Source organism: Astatotilapia calliptera, chromosome 23 (genome assembly GCF_900246225.1).
Source record: "Astatotilapia calliptera chromosome 23, fAstCal1.2, whole genome shotgun sequence".
Taxonomy (NCBI): Eukaryota; Metazoa; Chordata; class Actinopteri; order Cichliformes; family Cichlidae; genus Astatotilapia; species Astatotilapia calliptera.
This window is the reverse complement of record NC_039323.1, coordinates 22,748,897-22,766,146: the sequence shown is the minus strand read 5'-3', so window position 1 is coordinate 22,766,146 and position 17,250 is coordinate 22,748,897. Positions and strand designations below refer to the sequence as shown.

The following is a 17,250-nucleotide window of genomic DNA, read 5'->3' as shown; positions in this document are numbered from 1 at the left end:
TTGCGTTGGCACCCATCTTCCAGTGAAAGCAGCCAGGCTCTTAAATTGGGGGAAAATTGGTTAAAACCATAAAAACAGTTTTTAGCTGCTGGGTGGAAAGTTGTTTATTTCCTCTGTAAAACTGGAAGTCTATGGGGAACGAGTCATTTTCAGAGCCAGTAGAGAAACTGCAGTTTCTGAAATGTCGTTGTTTTTGTTATTCATGTATGGAAGTTGCTGCTTTATTTGAACTTTTTGCAGTAAACATGACTACCATAATACGAATAGCAGAAAAATACGACACATTTCATACCAAACGCAAAGTGTCTTGAAATTAGAGTTAGAAACCTGCAAAGTGGTCTACAAGTAAATTACTCCTCATGACAGTGTCAGCTATTATTGAGGAAGCTGTTTCTTTAATCTCTTGGATCAGTTCATAAACCTCCAATGCTACGACACACAAAGCCATTGATCCCAAGTGGTAGCAGCTAACACTCATTATCGCTGTATTACTGTACAATGGAGGCCTATTGATAAACTGCATTTGGGGCCATTGCAGCTTTGGTCCTAAAGTACGTGCTCAAAAACACGTGAATATTAGAATTAGGCACATCCACAGACTAATATAATCTCACAGCTGTGAAACAATACTAAGCAGCTTTTTAAAGAAAGTTGAGCAGCTTTATGACAGCAAGTTTTCACGGGTTTCACTCTGACAAGGCGTGCTTCTTGGGTGTTTCAGGGGTTGAACTTCTGACCTCACATTATTGCAGCAGTCCCTGTAAGTGTTGCAAGCCAACACTCAACTGGGAAACGTAGCCTTGCGCATCCAATTACATGACAGGCAGGTCTGAGGATGAGACAAACACAGCCTTGCTTGTCCTGTTTGAGTCCGTTGCGTGTGGGCTAATGGAGCTGTGCTTGCAGCTTGGCCGCACAGTGTCACTTCAAAAGGTTCCCGTTCGATGCTTTGCCTGTCCACCGGGACTCGGATCGGAATCAGAAATCTCTCTCTTCCTGTTTCCTCGCTTGTAGTTCGAGTGGAGTCGCTGAACTTTGCTTTGTTAAATGGCGAATCGGCCTCTGTACAATAATGTAATACTTGATCGAAACGCTGCTTTTGCTTGACTTGGCAGAGTCAGCAAACTGACCTCGGAGCTTAGGGGGATTCATTTGTGCTCGAGTGCCGCTCTCAGGACACTCGGGTGTGTGTTTACTTGCTGAATCACCCTGGACTCACTGCATCACCTACACCCAGCGCAATTTGTCATAATAATCTGCAGCATGGTTCAGATGGAGGCTGCATGTGCACAACAAAACTTGACTGTTTAATGGTGGGAATGAGATCTAAATTCGAAAAAATGTTTATTTTTTCTAATTTGTGGGTGTAAATGATTACAAATAGATTCGATCTGATCTCATTTTAAATTCCAAGATGACTTCAGAGATTGAGAACCAGCCCACACCATAAATTGAGATTTTTCTCCCCCATCTCTAATAGACAATAGTTTTTCTTAAAAAGTCGTGCTGACTCAGGCCTTTTTTTTTTAAATTATGGATTTTTATGTCAGGGCTGCTGCTGCTGGGGCAGGCGCACTGTAAGAGAGTTTGTCCCAGAGAGCCGGCATATTGCAGGCTGCAGGCCATTTCATGGTCTCTGATTCTAATTTGTCATTCAGCAGCGTTAAATACTTGTAGGCAAATACCCGCTGACACAAGAGGGTGAGGTGATCGAAAGCAATTAGGCGGATTTTTCCCGTGAAAATCTGTAAACGATTCCAAACGGCCGAAGAGAAAAACCTTGGGAGCGCAAACAACTCTATCGGGAAGAAAAAAGAAAAAACCTTGGATTTTTAGTGACTTTGAAAGAGCTCTTGTGCTTTGGGAGTCTGACCATCTGAGGAGTCTCCTTGCCGAAGTTTGCGACATACGAGAATCCTAACGGTCCAATTTATTCTTCCTCCCTCTGCCTCCGCTGCAAGGAAAGCGAAATTATGCATCTTCCATCCTGGGAAGACTTTCATTGAGGTCAGGCGCCGTTTTTCTGACTCAATACTCATCCTCTTTATGCTGCATAAAGAAGCATACATCTGGGAGCTGCATGGCTTTTAACACTTTAAAGTGCCTCTTTTTGGGCTACGCTAAGAGCCAATTGATTTATCCTAGAACAACAAACACAGGGCGTAGTGCATTTTCTCTTTCTAATGGTATTCTGAGGCCTACCAATCAATAATAACTATTAATATACAGAACATTCACCCGCTAAATTGAAACACTTAGAAAGTGACCTACTGGACGGCTTCCTTGACAGGAAAGTTTAACACGAATAAAATGCTTGATGGGAATCGGCAGCAAGCCTGTAAAACAGCTGTTAATGAGCGAATCTGATTAGCGGGGAAACAATGAGGAGTTTGAATACTCACACTGAGCCTGTCTCCAGCTTTTCCATCAAGGGCCGACTCCTTGTGCAGCAGGTTGTACTGCGAAATCTTCCTGCTGTCCTTCTCCAGGTGCGAGAACATGTCGTGTTGGTAGTAGTCCATGATTGACAAGGATTTTTCCACACTTCTTCTCTTCAGGGTGTCCTCATTCTGCTCGACTAGAAACACAGGAAACAGATTCACAAAAAAGGCATTTTTTGTTAAACTTGATCCAACTTCTACAAAAGATAAAGACTGAGGAAGCTTCATGAAAGATTCAGCGACTACAACTTTCAACCACACCTGAGTCATTCCTCTTAGCTCTGTTGATCAGGGTCTTTTGCGGCGAGCCCAAAGTGCTTCCCGTCCCCTCGGGTTCAGTCTCAGTGTCGCTGCTGCTGCCTGAGTACGTGCACACTCGCAAGGCTCTTTCCTATTCATGGACAACAAAAAAGTCATTTTAAAACAGAGACATAACGCGCCTTCAAAGCCATACGAGCGCTATTATGCAGTCTGGTTTTTGCACAGAGAAGATACCAGGAAAAAACTTTAAATATAGCCCTCATGACTAAGTTAACTTTTTGCAAAGCAAAGTGGTGTTTAAGCTTCTCTCTTTTTTAGTTCAGTAGCAAATTTAGTTATTCATATGTAGATACCTACAGTTTTGAGAAAGTTTACTTTTAAAAGTTATTTGCAACATTATAAAACAGTCGGTAATGTTACAGAGTCACAAAGGCCTGGAGACCGGCTGGGAGCCATAGATCCCAATCCCAAAGTGTCAAAGTGTCCCCTTAGCAACTATACTAACCCTATAAATGGAGCGGAGCGGTCAGTAAGCCTAGAAAAGCACCATTTGAATCCCAGGTCTATAAGACCTCAGTCACACAGGTCTAGAGTTTGGTCAACAACCCCCCTGGCAACCAAGAATAACTTTGTTGGCAATTGGCTGCTGGAAGTTGCTTTCTAGGTGAAACTAGTTGCAAAGAGGTTTACTGTGCTTGGGGAGTAACCTCCTTTTAATTGCTTTGGTCTCTAGTGGTTGCAACAGTTGCCAACTAGTCTGCAAGCACTTCTCAACTACTTGCTAAATGGTAGTGAAACTGTGAAAAGTGTGACACAAACCAGAAACAGAGACTATTAACTGTCAAATAAAAAGCCTTCTGAAATGTAAGTGAGGAGAATACGCATTTTTCACTCATGACTGGAGGTTGCCACGAGGTTGCAGACCAGTCTCTGGGCCTGTGTGATCTTACCTGCTGAGGAGAGCAAAGTCTACAGTACTTTTGGGTTATTCTTTTTCTTTTAATTTTCTTCCTGTGCACCTTGGACATGGACTAACTGCAGAAACATCTGATTCTAAACACACTTTAACCAGTGAAGTGATTGTGTGAGTATCTGTACACTGCACATCATGCTGTAGATATTGGCCAGATTTCTTTGATCTCAATGGGACTGGTTAAATAAAGGTAATAATTAGCTTGTGCATGTTGGTTATGTTGTCAGATTGGAGTATATCCTACCGGACTTCTACATCTGAATGTATTCTCCTCTACCACATAATCAGCAACAAGCTAATTAATCCCCCTTGGAGTGACAGTTTCAGCTGACCTAAAAGCTAGGCACTGATGCTCTGTAGCTGCAGCACGGCCATCATTATTTTTCTCAACACACACACACTGCATTTCACTGTGATGCAGTTATTGTCTCCTTTCAACTATATATTCAAAATAAAGTGAATACTTCCATGAAGAAAAGGCTGTCTTTTCTGCCATCTCACTAGCTTAGCAGCGCTAAAGAAACGCATTAAAAAACTGTAACTGCTTAATTCAAAAGCAATTAACTGCAACAAAAACAGATATTTCTAAGAAGCTCCTTCACAACACGTTACCCTCAACAGTTGGTAAGTATACAGCCTCCCTGGTGACATTAGTGGGAAAAATGCTAGTGTGTGGCCACCACTTTATTACCTCATTCCTCAAAAACAAGCAATGACCATTTTCAACTCTGCAGCTAATGAAAGAATTTCATCTTTGAAACTGTGTAAAGTTTGAGACAGTGTCTGGGTATCTCTCGAGTCCCTTTAAGAACCACAAATATGTCAACTTAGACTAAGTGTAATGTAAACGACTTACGCCCAGCATATCATGGTCCTTGGATTTCATCTTCCTCTCTGCTTCTGTCTCTTTGTCCTCAGTGGAACCTGAGATGTTGCTGCGTGGGGCACAAAAACTCAACCTCTTTGTCTGGATTGCGTCTAGAAATCGGGGGATATAAAAGAGAAATGAAGCAGGAGGTTTATAACAAACATGATAAGACGGTGATGAAGGTGATGAAGGTGATGTGGCGAACACTGACCACTGAATTTTACAAGAAGATCTGAACTAACATATGACCAAGTGGATTACCTGTGCAAACAGAGCGTGGAATATCCACTGGCAACTAGATACACGCAGGATTTTTGAGTATTTGAAAAATCATTAAATTATAAGTGATCAAATAGGTTATGCAACTACTTTTTCTCTTAAAATTGATATATTTGCTGTGCTAATCGATGTGCCTGATAGTGTGTAATGTGTCACTGCTGCCAAAAAGTGGTAATAATTCAACTAGAGGCTGTTCAGCGACAAAACAGAAGCGGAATGGTTTGTTAGCCAGCTAAATGCTACCGCACAAACAGGAGAAACAGCTGTAAAGCTAGCAAGTCAGAAGTCTACCACGACAGTCATTTGAGGAACAGTCAAATACTTCAGAGCGACAATCGAAAAGGACTTTTACTTATAAACTACAAACTGCAACATATTTGGACGTAGGGCAGATAGACGTGGGAGTGGAGCAGGGAAAGACCACTGTAATTCTCGTGGTAATTTCTCCTTGAGCTGACAGGCTGATGAAACACGGGATGAGTACATCTTGTACATCCATTCAGTCGAAACCTATCCAGCTGGCTACAAACCCATTTCCCATTCGCATATCTGAATGAAACATTAACAGCGTCCACCCTGTGACTGCTCCATCCACAACTCCTGGCAGCCAACAGAACAGCTTTCAGCTGTCGTCCCCAAATGACGTCGGGCCGTCTTATTATCACTCTACCCAGTGCTGTCAGACGCCAGTTTAATTGTCTCGCATTCAGAAACCTCTCTTTCAGCTGCATTACAATAACGGGCTGCTTTTGGCTCGTGTTCTGTCTCCATCTGAGAAATCTGCATGGAGATCATAAAAGTCCTTTCCCCTTCTTCCTCTCACCCATTACGAAACAAACAATGTGACAGACGTTCTGTCTGTTCAGGTATCCTTTGCTTTTTTTGAATTTTTTATAATGATGAAGGAAAGGACAAAGAGGTAAAACCTGTGATAAAGACGCACAGCTTGCTGTTAAGGCTTTCATAATCAACTTGTTTCACAGGGAAGACTCAACAGGAGCCACTTTATGTTTGTAGTTTTGCCTCAGATTCCTGCCTCTGCAGTGACACCGCAGCACTGGGGTGAACGAGATGCCGCCTAATGTCTTGTAAGCATAAATCTCCGGGTGTGAGCGCTCATCCCTGCATGTTATTGTAGCTTTAATTAGCCATCTGATTGCATGCTACCCTCCGCAGTTCTGCCGTGCATCATGGCCGACGCCGAGGCAGAAGGTGCTTTATGATCTATGGCTGCGGTGACGTGCCTATCTAATTGCATTTGTTGGTTTTCCTCGGGGAGTGGGAGTGTATGGCTTTCTACTATCTCAACTGAGTATCAGATGTCAGTGTTGATGCATTAGTCTCTGAATTAGCTGAACAAACAAGGTTCTTCTTTTAATCAGAGTTTAATAAACCAAACGGCTTCCTCTTGTCTGCTCCTCGGGAGCCCTTGAGCAGTCAGGAGGAAAATGCATTAACATAAAGTACAGTGACATTCAATACTTCACTTAACTTCCTGAAAGGTAAATAAGCTGTCTGAGGCTTTCGAGCCTAGGCTTTTTGTCCATCAAACATGATAATGGTAACGTTTACAGGCATGGATTTAAATTTATTTCCACTGTGACCTCGATGGAAAACATGAATAGCCTGAAAAGCACAATGAAAAGCACTGTTCTTTCTATTGTGGTGCCACATCCTGGCAGCTCTGATGACCTTCAAGTTAATTTAAAGAAAAAAAGTGTTGTAAAAAACTAACAGTACAAAGCACTAATGAGTATCAGTGATATATTAGATTAATAAAGCCAGACATCTATTATCTGTAAGATATAAATGAGGCTGGCACCTTTGCTTTGATTTAAGAAGCACTGCAAGTTGTAAATGTAATGCTTATACAAGCGAATGCACAAGCTAGGGTTACTGCAGGTAGATATACTGCAGAAACACATCAACCATCACTTGTAACATTGAAGGAAACTCTTCAGAAATGAAACTGCTGTCATTGTAGTGGATTTGTTCATTTGGCCTGAAAGGCAGATTGACTAGGAATCAAATATTCATCCAAGAGATTCACAAACTAGCCAGCCATATTCTTTGGCTGATATTTTGGTTAGGTGTTTAATCCAATACCGATGCACTCATGTCAGTGTAACAACACGAGTAGCTGGGTGTATTCTCCACTTTGACTGTTTCAAAGCAAACAGTTGGCCTCTTTGGGCAATCGCCATCTCTGCTGTTTCAAAAAAATCGTCCACAGATTTCCATTCAGGACTACAACCTCATTCCATTTAGGAAAAATTGGTGGGTGCCCAGTGTTTGCATTGATTTTTTTCTTTTGCATTTGGTGACCGAATGCAAGTAGTTAGCAGCAACCAACTGGTTCCCCAGAGGTTGATCGTGCAGTGCCTTCAACTCCTAAGGAAACAGTTTCAATCACAAGACAATTAAACAGGTTGCTTATTGGAAGGCAACCTGTCTCCAAACGATCAGAGACCAGCTCTGGCTGACTGCAATCGCTCTCAGCAAAGGTTTGTAAGTAACTGCTTCTAATCTATGAAACTCCCATCATGTTGCAGTCAATCTGATTCACTCTACACCAATGAGTACAACTTGTCTGCGATGCCATAGGGGACTCGACTCAATGGGTTGCCATTCCACTTAAAATGACCGGTCAATACTATAAAGGGTCTACAAACAGGAAAAAGAAGGCTATGTTGTGAGGCATTTGTTTACAGTTAATATTCCTGTCTTACCTGAGGATGCTAATTTGGGCAGGCGGCTCTGGGTGTCCTGGGCGTTGTTGTTGCTGCAGGTCACAGTGGGGTCAGACAGGGAGTGACCCATGCTCATAGAGACATGCGGGTGGGGCTTTGAAAGGGAAGGCACTTTCACATCAGGTTGTGAGGGGTCAGGGTGAGAAGAGGGAGGCTCCTGATCGAGCTCAGAGGAGCCACCGGTCACCCCCTCGGGGCTGGATTCAGATTTAGGGATGTGGCGACCGCTGGCCCGGGTGACAGAATCGGGGAGAGGGAAGGTGCCAATGCCACTGTCCAGGGTTCTCATCTGACAGCCGAAGCCTAAAGTGACAGGGAGAGGAGTGTGACGTCTGGGAGAAGCAGGAGACAACGACACAGGAAAAGAAAAGGAGGACCTGGATTTACATGCAGCGGAAAGGGTTGTGTTTAAACAAGGAATCTGTAGCAGGTTCAAAACACAATGTAAATGGAAAAAGAGAGAAAACAAAACATTTTAAACTGACACAGTACTTTTTGGAAGCTCCTTTCTGGTGCCCATTTGTAGTTATCACTATGGTGAGAGGCACACAGCTCTCATATACACAGTACACAAGAAACACCTGCTGCCAGCAATTCTGAACTAAATACACGATTGAGCTGCAACCCGAGGACATGCTCCTTGGATTCATCAGAGTGCACGCTGGGTTGTAATCAGGCGATGTGACAGCGAGTAGGAACAGATGGATGTCGTTTAGAAACCACAGTTTGCAGAGCCTTGACTCAGGCTGGAACAGATGGATGGCCATTCAGCACAGCACAGGCCCTTGTAACTGTGAACGGTAATGGCCAACAGTTACATCGGCTAATTATTAGTGGTTTGCAACTTTTTGCTGAGTTACACTGAAAACCACTGAGGATTAATTAGCTTTCTTACCAGGGACCTGTTATTCTTTTTCTTGTTTTCAGCTGTGTATACTGTTCCAATGGTGGACGCTCATATTAAACATTGCCAGAGTTTTACATAATGAGATAAAAGTACGTCAAAGTAATTCTTGGGTCAAAAAGATTCAGATTAATTTACAGCACTGGGAAAAGCCTTGAGCCACCCCCACTTCTTTCTATTTTGCAAGGAAAATGGGAAATAGTGATTTAATGAAGCATGTGTAAACATACATGTAAATACAGCATATAAAGCAAAACCAAAATGTGTAGAATTCCAACGAGCTTGAAAGTCGGAATTTGGTATGACCAAGTTTTTACTTAATATCTCTTTGGGAATCACCTGGTGCAAAAATACCATACTAGTACAGTTATCTTTGGTATTTTTCATAGATTGTACTTAAGAAATTGGGAAAAAAAAGTGTTTTTGTGACAGGCTGCTAATAACAAAGTTAAAAAAGTAAAATAGGCTCTTCACTAAGGTGGCTGTTACATACAAAAACAAAACTGGTTCATCCATTGAGTTAGGAGTCTTTTTATGCTTGAATAACTTATAGGTCAGAGTTAAGTGGCTTAACAGACAAAGCCATTCCTTTTAAAATGGTTGGGAACACGTTCTGGACTGACAGTGAGTGAAAAAGAAGCCAATGTCTAAAGAAACACTTTGAAAGACCTTCAGAAAGTCTGGAGAACTATTGCTCAAGTCTGGTTCCTTGGACACAAGAAAGATGAGAAGTATGATCGGAGATACTGGAGTGTAAACCTCCTAAAAAGTTGTCTGAAGTAAAAAACAGTGGAAGTTCAAGACTTTTTCAGTTCTGCATCTCCAAGTATTGGTTGTTAAAAACTCTTAAAGCGAACCTGAAGGCTTTCTTTTCTTCAGTCTCTCAGAAATGCGTAGATATTTACAGATTCTGCTTCTCAGTGTTACTAAAGCTTAAAGGGTTTCTTTCAACGCTGTTGTGCTTCACAGTGAGCTTTAAAAAGAATTTGCAAGTACTTAATCGGGCATACTTCAGAATTAGTTTACCGCTAGAAAGAAAAACAGAAAACAATATTTACACTTAGATGTGAAGCTCATACCATCTATCCATTTTCTCTTTGGACGTTTTTCTAGCAAGGATGCCAAGTACATTACTTAAATGTACATTATCTAAATTTAAAAGCATTGCCAATAGATGCACAAAGTAGGGGAATATTTGAGCGAGTTTTTGAGAAGAAAAATCGGTGCATGTCGCCAACTTTCAGCAGATTTCGCAACATACTGTGAAAACGAGTCCTTATATAAGTGTTTGGATGTACAGATACACCATGTTCATTGCACAGATGGCCTGTTAGTTGCAAATGTATCTGCTATCAGGCCCTCGAGGACACTTACATGTACTGGAATAAACAGAAATGCTGATCTCAGTGCATGTCATAGCCTCCGTATGCACATGGATGTTTACTTGTATATGAGAGCGAAAGGCGGAGAGAGCCATAGATTACACGGCTGTGTAATTGAATGCCAAGCCTGGCAGTTCAAAATGCCCTCTATAACCAAACTATAACAAGGTCCACAGTAATTCTACCCAGAGGGAACAACGACTGGACATAATCTAGTTTTTCATGAGCTCCCTATCACTTCTGTATACAACCTCCAGGGTTTGAGCAGAGAGAGTTGCCTTATTGATACCTCCTCTGCGTGGAAATGGGTTTATTCGAGGAAGAAAAACACAACAGAAATTGTAAGGCTGGATTAATACAACAGAGTGTACTATCTCTTTTGTTGCTGGAGCAAACATCCAGTTGAAATTATTCCTCTTTGGCTGAAGAATACAGTCTTTTTCTGTTATTTTGTACTTTCGTGCTTGTTAAAAATGTTTTAAAAAGGCAGCGCCATTTTCTAAAAACAAAAGTCTACAAAGTAAGTTTTGAACACCACACACATCAGCACCTGGTGAAGTAATAGCTGAATTATTAGTATTGATCAACAGTGCCATCAAACCTCTGCAGACGTATTAGAGTCATTTTGAGCTCCGGGTCAGTCAAAACGTTATTTATTGTCCCTTTATGAGGAAAAAAATACCTGCCTTGAGGGAAATTCTTCTAATGCACAGTACAATAACTGACCAGTGTGAACCTCCAAGCCCACATTCATAACTCGAGCTGCTTGCATCATAAACTGGCTGGATGTAAACTATTTTTATGATTGATGTGTTTACCTGGCATTAAAGCCTGTGAATGCTGCACTTTGGAGGGACGTGACATTATAGCAGTGCTGAAAAGCAACGAGCAGCCACAGCTGAACCTTTATTAAATATTTAATTCAGGCTGTCGGGAAGCGCTTAGTTGGCAGAATGTAAAGAAGGCAGCCTGTTAACCAGAATACAGAGACAATTAACATTTTTATTTTTGGTGACATGGCTCAGACCCAATATTAGTGGCTCAAGCCAAAAGTATTTTGTGATTGATTAGTAGCTTCGCAGCTCAATCTGCCAACTCTGTGCTTCTGTGGAGATTATTTCCATCTGCACTCAGCCTTAACAAACACATTTATTTTAATTGTGAGAACTGGCAGATGTATAGATTTTTCACTGTCACCAGCATGCATGTTTTGCATACAAACAGGACTAATTAAGATGCAACCCCAGAGAACAATGGCCAGCTTTTCCATCTAGTTAAAATATATTACGTTTGGAGACTAAGACTTTATTGCTATTGTTAGTAAACCTTTGAATATTCAGTTTTGTTTTTGCTCCGTTTTGATCTCCACCAACTCCTGGAGGAACTTTCTGACTCTTTAGCACCTAAGTTCTTAACTACAGTCCCTGGCCACTTTGTTAGGTACACCTGTTCAATTGCTAATTAATGCAAATATCTAATCTAATAAGTAACGCAACAACTCAGTGCATTTAGATATGTAGACATGATCAAGACGACCTGCTAAAGTTCAAACTGAGCATCAGAATAAGGAAGAAAGTCGAGTTAAGTGACTTTGAATGTGGCATGGTTGTTGGTCTGAGTATTTCAAAAACATAGATGTTTCTAGAGTTTACAGGGAATGGTCTGAAAAATTAGAAAATATCCAGTGTTTGGTAGTTCTCTGGGTAAAAACAGCATGTTGATGCCAGAGGTTAGAGGAGAATAGCCAGACTACATTCAGCTAATAGGAAAGCAACAGGAAGTACAATAACCAATCATTATGACCAAGGTATGCAGAAGAGCATCTCAACAGCAGCAGAAGACCACGGTGGGTAGGGATTGGGTATTGATAAGATTTTCACGATTCCATTTTCGATTCTGTTTAACGATTCGATTCTCTTATCGATTCTTTTTTTTAAAAAAAAGGAGAACACTAAAGTCGATTAGCTTAGAACTTTGTTTTATATCTTCTCTTTGAACAAGATAGAAATTTAGGAGTAACATGGCCTTACAAACCCAACAGTGAGATCTTAAGAGATGCAGCCTATGGCTCTTCAATGGGGTGTCACAGGGTCCCCAGGAAAAAAATTGTAAATGTAAAATAATAAAATAAATATTCTCCTGTAGCAATAACAAAGTATAACATAAATTATTCTGTAGCAATTACACAAGAATATCCAGTAATGTCCCTGCCTACAATTAAACACATTCACTTACCAAAAATCAGGGCATCTGCTGTGGTACATGGGTGCAAGCCTTTTACCACAAACTTAGTCACTGCTCGGTGACATTCGTCTATCCTGGCCTGAAAGGAGACGCTACCAGTAGACTGCAGCGAGAACTGCCAGCATCTGAGCCAGACTCTGTCTGTCTCTCTCATCATGGTCACCTAAATGCACAGTAATGGCAGGTTTTGTAATAAGGCAGATCGCACTAACATAATATGCACTGTTAGTTGATTATTTACCTGCCGCATTAACGGGAGAGGACGTGGAAACGTTACCGCTGCTGCTGGGTTGAGATTCACGAGTCCGGAGCGGAATTAAAAACACGACATTCATTTAAGGTCATCGTGTGTTTTGTGAGCAAATGCTTTTGCATATTCGCAGTGTTTCCTCCCTTAAATGAAATATCTACTTTGCAAGTATTGCAAGTTGCCCTGTTGTAATCCGTTCTCGTAAAGTATAACCAAACTTTTGAGCGTTTGAGCCGCCATGTTTCCTGCCAGGTAAATGACGCTCCGCAACGTGGTGATGTCATTCAGGGCGACTGGAATCGATAAGGGAATCGTTTGCAAAAATGGCAAAGAATTCCAAGGAATTGAAACAGTGGGAACCGGTTCTCAACAAGAACCGGTTTTCGATACCCATCCCTAACGGTGGGTGCTGCTCCTGTCAGCTAAGAGCAGGAAACTGGGACTACAATTCACACAGGCTCACCAAAACAAGACAACAGATTATTGGATGTTTTGTTGTCTGATCAGTCTCGATTTCTGCCACGCCATTCAGAATTTGGTGTAAACAAAATGGAAAACTTTGGGCTCTAAGTACCAACTGAGCTTGAACGTGTCCATCCTTTTAAAACCACAGTGCACCTATCTTCTGATGACTGTAGGATAACACACTGTCTCACAAAATTCAGATAATCTCAACTTGTTGAATCTATGCCATGAAGAATTAAGACTGATCAGAAGGCAAAAGGGGGTCTAACCTAATACTAGAATTTACAAAACCACGACTCTGAGCAGTCGTTGGCGAGCCAACTTTCATAAAAGTCCACTGCTGGAACTCACCCCAGATGAGACTTTAACCCACAATCCCAAAATCCCTAGCATAGGAAACTAGTGCCTTATCCATTAGGCCACTGGGGTGTGCACACTGTAATAATGTAACAAAAACATTTTGTTCAGTGTACAGCCGGTACATTGTGGCTTGTTTATTTAAGCTGTCTGTGCTAGCAGCAGCAATCAAAGATTCTTATTCTTTCAGGAGCATCACAATGGTAAAGTAAGGTGTGTCTTTAAACATGGCATAGTTGTCGTTGGTGCCTTGTTGCAAAACTCAAATAAAACTGGTTTCTTGAACATGACAAAAAGTTCACTGTACTCAAAAGATTACCACAGTCGCCAGAGCTTAAGCAACTAAAAGCCCATTCACATGGATGTGCAAGCTGACAAATCTGCAGAAACTATGTGACGCTATCATGTCAATATGGGCAGAAAAGTCTGAGGAATGTTGCACCTCGTTGAATCTGTGCCATGAAAAATTGAAACAGTTTTGAAGAAGAGGGTCCAATACTTTTACTAGCAGTGGGTAGCTAATAAAGTGTCCGGTCAGTGTATGTTCACCAGCTGTGTCTGGTGGCTAGTTGGTTTTTGGAGGTTTTCATTCTCTGAAAACTCCTACCTATCACAGCTGAAAATGACACAAAAATTCTAAAGTTACATGCTTGAAAAAAGTACCCATAGGGCTTTTCCCTGTCTAAAAGGAATCACAGAGTCAGGAATTTCATCACCTTAAATGACCTCTTTTTACATGCAGTACACGCTGTCCTGCAATTCTATTTTTAACATGCATGTACAGGTTGGCCCTCGGGTCTTTTGCATCCTCAGACAGCTGCTCTAAGTGGCAGCTCCAACTCGGCTTCTAAGAAGGACACATTTTTAGTGGTTTTCAGCTCCCTGTAGCGTTTCTGAGATTTTAGAATATACTATTTATTTTATTTGAAGTTTTATTTGCGATACTGTTCTTACCTTTACTTCACTTACATCTTTTATTATTTTCGATTTCTTCTCTCTTACAGTTATAGCACATATAAAGCACGAAATGGTTTGATAGTACAGCCATCCTAACCATTTGCCATCAGAATAAGCTATTTTATTTACAGTTTTAGTGTTCTCCCAAGTTTTGGCAAGGCAAGGCAAGGCAAGGCAAATTTATTTGTATAGCACAATTCAACAACAAGGTGATTCAAAGTGCTTTACAGAGACATTAGAAACAAAAACAAATAAAAAGCATGATTTAAAATTGATTAAAACAAGCAAACAAACAAACTAATTAAACACACACATTTCACACCTGTTCGCGCGATCTGAACCCTTATCGTAAGGGGAGCTACCAGTCCTTCTGTGGACGAGCTACTTTCTATTTTAAATTCCCTGAATTTAAAATACTCTCTAGACCCAGTCTAGACCCAGTTGGGGAGCTACCCAGAGCTCTAAACCCACTTAACAAACAAACAAACAAACAAACAAACAAACAAACAAACAAACAAACAAACAAACAAACAAACAAACAAACAAACAAACAAAACAGTATATAAAATCAAAACAGATAAAATCAGAACAGTAGATAAAATCAGGCAATGAAGGAACAAATAAAATAATGATTCTGACTTATCTGCACACCCCTCTTTTCCCTCCGAAACAAACTGGCTGGGGTTATAACCCATCTAATTTATTTTAATAAAACTAAGAGAAAAAACAAAATCGCTACCCTGCTATCAGCAAATCTAAATTCACACCTGCAATAGAGCTACATTTCAAGAAGCATGCCATTATGTACTTTGAGATGAATCTGTGAAACAATTTGTCAATAACCCGGTGAGTGACAGCCGAGTAATGAACACGGTGCACTCCACATCCAGTAAACAGCACCTACACCCCCTCCTTCCCCTCACCGAGCTACAATCTACAATGTAAGTTTGTCGCTCTGCAGTAATAACAGTCATCATCTCATCTCACAATTGTTTGATGCATTTATTTTTTCACTTCTTTAGCTGCTCAGGCATTGTGAAACATCACCCGGCTGCACGTCAATCACCTGAACAGACTGTCAACGTGCCGTTTGCAACCGCTGCTATTTCCCCACAGTAATGGTGAGTCTGGCAGTGAGGGGAATCAGTTGGCGACGGAATTGAGTTGTCAGTCACATCAGGAAATTGCAACTGTAAAAATGTGTTAATGCTTTGTTGCACCGGTTGATTTTTGACAGGTTTAAGCCAAATGAAAACCTGTACTCAGTGAGATAAACACTTGCAGATAGAGTATGAAACCCAGAGAAGAGAAGACGTGAAGTTTAGGCAAAGTAACAACTCAAATCAGAGAAGAGGAAAGATATTGTTCTTTTAAACTGCCTTTAGTGAAAGCTGAAAAGTAACTCATAGACTCACCTAACATGTGGTCTTGACAAGCTGCGTCTGGGATGTGTCCCTCTACATTTTCAGCCTTTAGGTTGATCTTCTCTGTCATTATGAGGGTCTAGAAAACGAACAAACTCCATGTTAGTGACAAAGTTATGACGTAAAGCAGAGATTTTAAACCTTTTTTCTGACACACCCTTAAAGGTTTGTCAGATAGACCTGAGAACACCTCACCATCCCCACTTTTCAAGTTCAAACACGTTTATTTGAAAATTATTTTAAACTGGAAACACTTTCAGCTTAGTAACCAATCATAGCAATTAAATTCAGTCACACCACAGTACAAATAGGACAGAAACCTTCTTGCTTGAACAGAGAAAATCAGTGGTTGCTCAGTAACTGCCCTGAATTTTTTCACATTGGTCAACTGATTGCAAGATGTTGCAGCAACCGCTCTCCAAACAATCCTAGTCTAGCTCAGATTGCCTGCAATCACTCTCAGACAGATTGGCATACATTTACTGGGAGTGGTCCCCAACTTTGAAATAACAGTGAAAGCCCGTGCTTTGAATAATTTTAGTATAGTATGACTAGTATAACTGCAGCACTAGTGAAATATCCCAACTATTAGATGACTGACAGTTTGTTCATCTATTCTTATTTTGCTAATAATTTGCTAATAATTTAAAATGATTCATATTTCTAGCTAGATTGTGTAATGGTTTAAGCTAGTTTTAGCTAGATGGTGCAAGTTTTATTGCTCTTTCATTTCTTCATCTAAATTTTTATTTGATAGGTACGCTGTTAGGTCATAATTTCTCCCTTTTTAACCCTAATTTTAGCGAGCTACTGTGACTTTCCTGCAAAAAAATTTCTCTTGCTTATGCCAACATTTATCCAGGTATTTTGACATGCCTTTTCTTAATTTTTTATTACTTATGCAATCCAAATCCCTATACATGTTTATAGTTACATTTCTATTGCTTATCAATTAATTATTTTTTTCTTTTAGATGAGTTGAGCTAAGCTGTCCACATACCCCAGGATACCTTCTGGATATATTAGACCGTATAGATGCAGCTTTGTTAGTATAAGCTGTTAACATTTATCAATTTAAAAGGCTTTCTTTTAGGTAATGTGCAAAAGAAAATTGTGGATGAAAAGGATCGGTTAAACCGATTCACGTACTATATGACTTTCCAGAGGACTGGACAAGCTTCTGGCTTTGTGAAATGTGTTGAAAGTTTTGTTCAGAAAGAAGTAAGGTAATTGTCACAGACTTTCTGCCATACTTTAATTAGGTTATTTTAAAAATGTGGTTTTGGGGGTGGTGTAAAAGGAGCTTGTAGGTCATAAAGTGTGGCTCTTTTGTTGTATTTCTGTGGGGAGAAGATAGACGGAAAGCTTGGAGGATGGTATTAAATGGCTCTTTTGTCAAATTGAGTGTCTGCGATAAGGGGCTCCTCCATGTTATCAAAATTTCACATCATCTGGATTAAATTTCCTACATTATGCGGTGAGACTGTCATTCTTTCCCCCTGTTCAGACTGCTCCTTTCAGTTTCTTTTATTATTGCTGTCTCCCTTCTTTCAGTCGCTCTCAAGCTCTCAGGCTCTCCGTCATATTTTGGCATTTTGACTGACAGGTAATAAAGAATAAACCCACAAGGTCAAGATTTTAGCATTTTGCTTACAAAGTGCACTGATATGATTTACAAAATCAAACAGCTGATAG

The 17,250-nt window shown here is 40.6% G+C and overlaps 1 protein-coding gene across 9 annotated transcripts in view; it reads right to left on the bottom strand.

Annotated features, from left to right (window-relative positions):
* Positions 1 to 17,250, bottom strand: part of LOC113016073 (nck-associated protein 5) — a 184,935-nt gene that overhangs the window by 9,249 nt on the left and 158,436 nt on the right. For 8 of the 9 annotated variants that reach the window (XM_026158586.1, XM_026158587.1, XM_026158588.1 and 5 more), the window contains 5 exons: positions 15,547 to 15,634; positions 7,552 to 7,875; positions 4,532 to 4,653; positions 2,703 to 2,832; positions 2,403 to 2,578 (listed from right to left, as the gene is read on the bottom strand). In XM_026158586.1, the coding sequence (XP_026014371.1) occupies positions 2,403 to 2,578; positions 2,703 to 2,832; positions 4,532 to 4,653; positions 7,552 to 7,875; positions 15,547 to 15,634 (840 nt within the window). Of the gene's footprint in view, positions 1 to 2,402; positions 2,579 to 2,702; positions 2,833 to 4,531; positions 4,654 to 7,551; positions 7,994 to 15,546; positions 15,635 to 17,250 lie in introns of those variants that run through there. The other variant, XM_026158596.1, reaches the window with a different exon arrangement.